Genomic DNA, 8168 nt, shown 5'->3' with positions numbered 1-8168 from the left:
TAAGGGAGGAGACTCACTTGAACCCAGGAGGCGGAGGTTGCAGTGAGCCGAGATTGCACCACTGCACTCCAGCTTGGGCAACAGCACAAGACTCTGTCTGAAGAAGAAGACGATGACGAAGAAGAAGAAGGAGAAGGAGAAGAAGAAGAAGAAGAAGACAGAAACGGCTGCAGACAGAGGTTGTAGCAGGAAGAAGGGCCTGGAAACCCTGACTCTTGCATCCAATGCTCAATCCATGTAGGTTGAGGGTATTTGAAGTGTTTGAAGATGGAAGCGGAGCTCTCCTCATTAGCCATGCATCCCCAGGCTGGGCCTGGCCTTTCCTACAACATGACACCCCTGGATGCCCCTGGTGGAGTTCAAGCTGTAAGTGAACACAGAACAGGCTTGAGTGGCAACCGTCACTGTGACTGTTTGTCTTCAGGCTTTATTGAGTGGCTACTGTATGCTGGGTCTCAGAGTTGGGCCAGCTGTTTGCCGGTCTGGGTGCCTGCATTGAGAAGTGGGCGGACCCTGGACTGCACGTGGGGAGTCGTGAGTTGGTGTGAACAGAGCAGATGAGAAGACCAGGGAGGCGATGCTGACTTCGCCTTTAGAACCCCAGTGAGGCCCATCCCTCTAAGTCTGTTCCTCATCCCCCCATTTAGCTCATTCTAGAGCTGAAGACCTCACTTCACTCCCCTGAGCAAATCAAACAAGTAGAAACGGCTAACCGCTTTTTCTGCTGAAACCTAAGCTTGGACCAGGTGGTCCGGATGACCTGTCTTGTCCCCCTGCCAGGCCCTCCCCTCCAGCTTCTCTGCCCCACTCTGTCCTAGACATGCTGGGAGGATACAGTGTTTGTAGAAGGGGGTGGAGTGCAGGGGTAGAGGGAAGAGTTCAGGTGGAATTGGCTCTTTTCCTAAACCAATTATTTTAGAATATGTGGAATTCATTCAGTCTTTGCATCGAAGTTGGCCGTGGCCTCTGGGGCTGGCGACGCTTCTGGACACGCAGAGGGAGCGGGGCACACTCCCCTTTCCCATTCCTGGGCTGCCTCCCTCGGTGGATAGGCTTCCGACATCAGGGGCGCTGAGCTGTCAATCCTGCCGATGAGGCAGCTGCTCCGTCTCCTAAAGTAATTTGCTTCTCATTCCACTGACTTCAACCTTCCCCAATCAGAAGAAAGGTAATTTCCTGCCTTGGGTTGTATTTATTACTAAAGTTATCAGGCCCTGTAATCAGTATTAACATCACCGTGTAAAGGAATACAAAACTAATGACTAGCTAAACTGAATTAGATACATGGCAACCACTAACCAGACTGACGGGGCGAGCAGCCAATTTTCAGCTCTGAAAGATGCATCCTGGACGCCCTGCACAGTCAGAAACCTCAGCGCTGTCCCGACTGGCACCGCAAGGCAACTGAGGGGAGGGGAAGAGAGATCAGAAAGTAAAAATGCACACCTCTGAGGTTTGTAGGTTATTAAAATAATAATCTAAGTATTATAACTAATAATGATAATAAATAATATAGGAAACTGGAGCCCGCCCAGAGTTAAAGCCCCAGGAATCCCACCAGTGGCGAGGACTGATACCGCGTGTCAGGAGTAAACTTTATCATGTTGGGGCAGTCCCAGCAATCCTGGGCAGTTGTCCTCATTCTTGACCTGAGGACGCACAGGTGTGGGGAGGTAAAGCCGTCTGCCCAGCCACCCAGCACATAAGTGATGGCCCCAGATGGAGCTCTAGGTCTGTCTGATGCCTGAGAAACCTGAGTTCTGGTGTTTGTTAAGACAGAAAGAAAATGCAATAGTCGAAAAACAGCGCAGTGTCACCGAGCACCAGTGTACAGGAAGTGCCAGTGCTGCCGCCCGGTCGCCGACCTCTGTGGAACGCACCGCAGAGCCCATCAGCCGTGCCTTTCCGACTGTGTGGACATGTGCGCTGCTGGCTGCTGACCTTGAAAATGGGCTTTTGAAGGAGAAAGCAGGGCAAGAAGGAGGGGATCCGCTTGTGGTTTCCCTGCAACCCTTGAGGATCAAAGACCCCAGCAGCCCCATCCACCCCAGCAGGCCCATCCGCTCCTTGGAGACGAGAGTGCATCTAGGAGTACCTGCTTGACCGCCTCAGTTCTCTGGGGCATAAGGTTAGGGGTTACATAGGCAGCCCTGTGCCCCTCAAATGTCCCAGCATGTGTATGACAACTCGAGATCCAAGAAGTAAGAATTAGGGGCCAGGCACAGTGGCTCATGCCTGTAATCCCAGCACTTCGGGAGGTCGAGGCGGGTGGATCACTTGAGGTCAGGAGTTCGAGACCAAGAAGTAAGAAATAGGACCTACACGTCCTGAGATAAGGTGGCCTCTGCATGAGGCTGTAAACCGCCCGACATGCCCGCGGGTCTGGTGACACCCTTTGTTGCACTTGGCATGCTTTGCACAAGGTGGCTGGAGGGGCCACCATGGAGAGAATCTGCCGCATTTGCACTGACCCATCCTCATGTGTGGCTGCTCACCTGGAGAAGGTTTCCTGTCCCTGCTTCTTCTGTGCTCACATCAAAGCTCACGCCCCTGCCTGGGCTCCAGCTGGTGATGGCAGCTGCAGTGTTTAGATGTGCCTTAGCCAACCTGCTTACCCCAAGAAGACATACCGGCAGCAGGGATCTGGCCCGTATATTCCTTATGCACAGTTCAATGACAGTTAAAATCTGATTGGAGAGTGTGTAGCCATGAAGAGTTGAGATGGAAGAGTGTAAGGGGGAGATGGGAATGAGGCCGGCTCCCCAGCCCTTGTCCACATTCAGATCAGCAGTTCACAGCCTCGCTTTGGGCTGTCCCTAAAGTGGTTCCATTCCGTCTAGTGGTTTTAGGTATACAAGTTGTCCTTGGGGAGTTTAAACCCTGCCGCAGGGATTTCCTTACCATACAAAATGGCTCTCCTGAGTGGTGCTGAAAAGAAAGTCTCCCCCACTTGCTTCTGCTGATGCTTCGTGGGCCTGAGAGTCAAAGAAAGAACATCAGTGTATCGTAAATGACTTCACTCCATGACTGAAGGGTGTGGTTTGTAGATAGCGCAGAGGGACTCAGAAATGGGGAGCCAGCCATTTGCCAACAATTTGGCTGTCAGCTTGAGTCCTTGAGCCCCTGCCCAGCCCCCTTCCTAGCCCCCAATATGCACACACAGGTTTCTGTTCCCAGGCCACTCATCCTCAGTCTCTTGTCCCCCAGATGCACAGACTGAGGCAGCTGTGAGTGGCCGCAGGTAAGGGGCATTGACAGACCCAGGGATGCTTTGTTCCATCAGCAATACAAAGGATGATGAAACAGGAGATTCCCCCAGGGGCTGCAGCAGTCTTGGGGAGAGGTGGCTAAGAAAGTTTCCAGGCTCCACAGTCTCTGACAGCAGTGCCCGGGAGCCTCCTGTGCAGAGGCCGGGTGTCATCTGGATGCAAAGAACTTTGCTCGGAATCTGGCAGCACCAAATCCTTGGCTGTAAGCAAATGGTGCCACCTGGGGCATTTTCCACATTCCCAGCTGGACCCTGGGACTGACTCTTTGATGTTTCTCATCACGATGTCACCTTTGAATTCATGTCAGGATCAGTGACTGAGTCCATAGAAACCAGGCTGCCCTTCCCCATTAGTTACGGTGAGAGTTTCCTCACCTGCGAAGTAGGAAATGATCATGTTTGTGGGGTCCCTGAAAAATGTGCATTCAGCCCAGAGGGTGATCAGTCTGCTGAATTATCTTGTCCCGGTTCTTCCAAGTACCACTCCCAGAATTGGCCTCTTTTCTATTCGGCAACTAAGGGAATACACAGCTTTGACTTCCCATGGCCTGGCTATGGCCAGGCTGAGACGATATCCATGAAAGAGGTGTGGAACCTGCCAGGGAGAGCGCAGAGGGTGCAGGAGGGGTCTGGGGGAACAGGGGCCGTGGATAAGTCAGCTCTCTGGATGGACAAGGAACTAGGACTGAAAAGCTGGACACGAAGCTGACTGCTGAATGGAAGAATCGTCCTCCAGCGACAGCCAAGGGTCTGTGGGATGCTCTCCCCAGGGGAAGTGGCTCCCCATCACTGTCACTGGGGGACTTGAACAGCTGACATGGAGGGAAAGGGAGAAGGACAATGCCTTGGAGGAAGCTGAATCTCCTGGGTCAGCAGCTCAGGCCAGCTGTGCTCACAAACCCCAAGCACAGTGGCTCCCGATGGCAACGGCGTGCATAGGGCACAGGCTACCCGGGGGCACCTCTGGCTCACATGTCCTCTCATTCAAGGGCCCTGGGCGAGGGAGGGGCCCTCTCTGGGCCCGTTTCCCTCATGACAGAGGCAGAGAGTCAGGGCGTGGCTGAGACATTTGACTCTGAAAGCTGCTCAGTTATGGCCCTTAGCCATTCTGCCTCCCCTGGCCAAAGCTGCAGGTCACACAGCCACGCCTGACGCAGGTGGCGTTTGGGAGACTGTTGGCTTATGGGAGGTGCTGCCAGGCACAGGGAGCCGGGCCAGGATGGAAATCCTCTCCAGGGAAGGGGGTGAGGAGCAGTTACACCTCCACCCATGTGTGAACCCAGAGGCCTAGGAGGAGGGGAGTGTGGGGGACCCTTGGCTCAGAAGACCCATGCTAGTCTTCTGTGGCTGTCAAGAGGGAGTGCTCAGGGGACCCGTGGTTCCTCCCCTGCTGCCTGGCTTGAGGCCAGGTCCTTTCCTTGCTCCAGGAATGTTCCAGCACAGAAAGGGAATGAAAAAGGTACACACAGCGTAGAAAAAGTAGGGGTGGCTCCATGTGGGACCTGTGTCTCTGTGTCTTTCCTCTCTCTCTCTCTCTGTCTCTCTTCTCTCTCTCTGTCTCTCATCTCTGTCTCTCCTCTCTCCCTCTGTCGCTTTTCTCTCCCTCACCTCTCTGTCTCTCTTCTCTCTCCTCTCTCTTTTCTCTCCCTCACCTCTCTGTCTCTCTTCTCTCTCCTCTCTCTTCTCTCTCCTCTCTCTCTTTTCTCTCCCTCACCTCTCTGTCTCTCTTCTCTCTCCTCTCCTCTCTCCTCTCTCTCTGTCTCTCTCTCCATTTCTTTGTCTTCCTATCTGTCTTCTCTGTCTTTGTCTCTCTCTTCTTCTTCCCTTCTCCCTCCCTTTCTTCCTCCCCTCCCCTTGTTTCCCTTCAAGGTATTTGCCAATAGCCTGAGGACAGTATGCGCATTTTTAAACAGCAACTAGGCATCCAAACTTTGTCCCTTGAGGGCATCCTTTGCCAAGGAGCATCAGGAAGTGGCCCAGAGAGCTGCTTCCCACCAAGCGGCCACTCCTGGCTCTGGGACCTGAGTAGGTTTGCATCCTGTGAACCTCACTATTCTGACTGTAGGTGTCGGTGGTTGTCTGACTGTGGGTGTCGGTGTCATCTTTGTCCTCCCAGCTCACCATGTGGCTGTCCTAGGGCTTCCCGAAGTGATTCTTCAACAGCCCACGTGTGTCCGCCTCTTGTAAGGTCTATAGCAAGCTGGGCAGGAGCACCCTCTCACACATGCATCTTCTGAGCTGTGAAGCCGGGGGATGCGGAGGAGGTATGCTTGTTTTTATGTGTGGTGATGAATTTATACAGAGTCCACCAAGGTCAAGACCTGTAAGGGGCTGGCATGAGGACAGAGACCTGGCTGGTCTAACCTGTCATGACAAGGAAGCTGGTGCAGGCTCCTGCCAGGACTCAAAAGGGGCGGGCAGCCTCCTGTCCTTCCCACGAGCATGGAAGGCAAGGGCCCATGAAATGTCTTCTGGCGCCTCTGTGGCTCGTGGAACTGTGCAGACGGCCAGGGCTTCTGTGGCCATGCAGCTCATGCTATGCGACTCATGCCACTTCTGGGGCTCATGAGATTTAACTATGGCCATGACATTTACAAGACAAGGATGCTACCATGTGTATGGGCTTAGCCCTGGAAATAGGCTGTCTCCATACGACCTTGGACAGGTCTTGTCATCTTTCTAGGCCTGAGACTTCTCATTTATACAGTGGAGTCAATGCCACCACACCATGCACTTCAGTAAGGATTGGGTAGGTGCCAGGCATGGCAAAGCCCTAGTGCCATCTGCTGTGGAGCACCCGCCCCATCAGTATTCGTATGATTGTTCAGAGCTGCAGGTGTAATGAGCCCTTGCTTTAAGAGAAGTCGTGAAGAAATTGGGATTGAAAGTCCTCTTTAGGAACACTTGGTATTGGCTGGGGCCGTGGATCCTCTAATCCAAATGCCTTCATTCTTCAACAATCCATAGTTTCCTTCTGGAATGCTCCATGGCCTTCTAAATCAAATTACACTTACTCAAGCCTTATCTGACGACGCTTTCAAAACGATTTCGCCCACTGAATCACAGATTTTAGAAACTGGATGGGACAGTTTGGAGCAGGTGCAGGTTGGAGCCGCTCAGGTGCAGGTTGGAGCTGCTCAGGTGCGGGTTGGAGCCGCTCAGGTGCAGGTTAGAGGCGCTCAGGTGCAGGTTGGAGCCGCTCAGGTGCAGGTTAGAGCGGCTCAGGTGCAGGTTAATCTTGTACTTTCGTTAAATAAATGTCTATGGCTTCTGAGATGGCCTGAGAGTTTTGTGGATGGGATTGGGTTGCATTTGAAGTTGTTCTCACAGAACAAGTGGTCCTTGTCCTTCCGCAGTGGGAAGCGGCGTGAGTGATCTGGACAGACACAGCTTGTGGCCTTGAATCGGTGTTAAACGTGCATGGCCAGAGGAGCGGGGCGGAGCCAGCCCAACAGGACTTGCGTCTCGGCCGGGGCCCAGTCTGTGAGCCGGACCTGCAGTCCCAGCTTACACTGGGAGATGGCGCCCTTCCCCAACAGTTGGAATATCCTGGCATTCGACCCAGCCTGGCTGCCTGGGATTACAGCATTCATCAGAAAAGCAGATCTGAGGGGCTCATTTAACTAGCGGGTCTCACACCCAGCACTCAGGCCAGGATCATCTTGGCTGCAGCTGAAGTCTCTACAGCCGAGGACCGCGCGCACAGAGAGAAAAGCCCCAGGAAGGCGTTGTTGCTCTCAGGCGGGCGCCAGGGAGGCGCGCTCCTTCCGGTCCGGCGTCCGTCTTTCAAAATCCCATCCAGGAAGGGAGATTAATTTTCACCCAGGCAGAGAAGTGTAGTGAGTGAGCTGGGGGATGCTTTCCTTCCCAAATGGCTGGGAAAGCTTAATGGAAGGCCCCGGAGGAAGCGGCTTTCATCTCCGATTAGAAGCCTTCTGCAAATGCAAAAGCCCTATTAACTCGTTTGACCCAGTCAGGCCTGCGCTTCGGGTGGGACTGACACGCGTGAGTCCTGCCGCCGTCGCCGCCGCAGAGAGCCGGGAAGAGGGACAGCGTGCGCCACTTGCCCTGCCGCTGGGCCTGGGCGCCAGGACTCAAGCGCCACCCCTGAGCCAGTGAGGACACCCCCCAACCCACGCCCCTCCACCACAGACCCCAGTCCCGGCCCCACACCCCCACCTCCCCAACACCACGCTCATGGGCGTGGCCCCTTCAGCTCCTGAGGCCCAGGTCTGAGCCCCAGACCTTATGCAGCTCCTGCCCGGTGTGCGCCCTCCCAGGCCCCTCCCTGTGCACCGCGGGCCACAGCGGACCACCCCAGCCCCCGCCCTGCTGTGCCGGTGCCAGGGGTGCCGGTTGGCTCCCTTCCTCCCTAGCAAGGTCTTAGGGCACCGCGGCTGCCCAGGGTTCGCAGGCGCGCCTTTAACTCTGCACCAATACCCCGACGCCCCCCTGGCGCTGGAGGCCTTCGCGAGTCTGGCTGCTTTTCGGAACCGGCCCTGCCCGCTGGATTTCCGGCGAGGGTCCAGGCTGGCTGGGACCCTCGAATCACCGCGGAAAAGGGCCCCAGTAGGCAGGATGGCGCCGTCTCTCTGCGGGCAACCTTGGCCCCAAAGCGGTCCCTCTGCGGGGATCGGAGAGGGGTGCCTAGGCTTGAGGATGGGAGAAGCCCCGGGACAGGAGGGCCGCGGGCCGTGCCCCAGCTGGGGTCCCCGCGCCGCCGCCGGGTATTTTATGATCTGGGGATGGTGGTGCGTCCGTCTCCTCATGTCACCCTGATCCCAACTCCTGGGCGGACTGGAGTTTGCAGATCTCGCTGCCGGCAGCCAGGGGGCGGCGGGGAGCCGAACAAGGGGAAAAATCCACCCATTTCCTGGGCGGATTGCGTCGGCCCCGCCCG

The 8168-nt window shown here is 55.3% G+C and overlaps 1 protein-coding gene across 1 annotated transcript in view; it reads left to right on the top strand.

Moving 5' to 3' along the window:
- Positions 1–7104: 7104 nt before the first annotated feature.
- Positions 7105–8168, top strand: part of OLFM1 (olfactomedin 1) — a 35862-nt gene continuing 34798 nt past the window's right edge. Inside the window, exon 1 of the mRNA XM_011957323.1 lies at positions 7105–7273. Coding sequence (XP_011812713.1) covers positions 7124–7273 — 150 coding nt within the window. The 5' untranslated portion in view covers positions 7105–7123. The remainder of the gene's footprint in view (positions 7274–8168) is intronic.

Source organism: Colobus angolensis, unplaced genomic scaffold, assembly GCF_000951035.1.
Source record: "Colobus angolensis palliatus isolate OR3802 unplaced genomic scaffold, Cang.pa_1.0 Scaffold44, whole genome shotgun sequence".
Lineage (NCBI taxonomy): Eukaryota > Metazoa > Chordata > Mammalia > Primates > Cercopithecidae > Colobus > Colobus angolensis.
The sequence above is the reverse complement of the archived record's forward strand: the minus strand, read 5'-3'. Positions and strand labels throughout refer to the sequence as shown.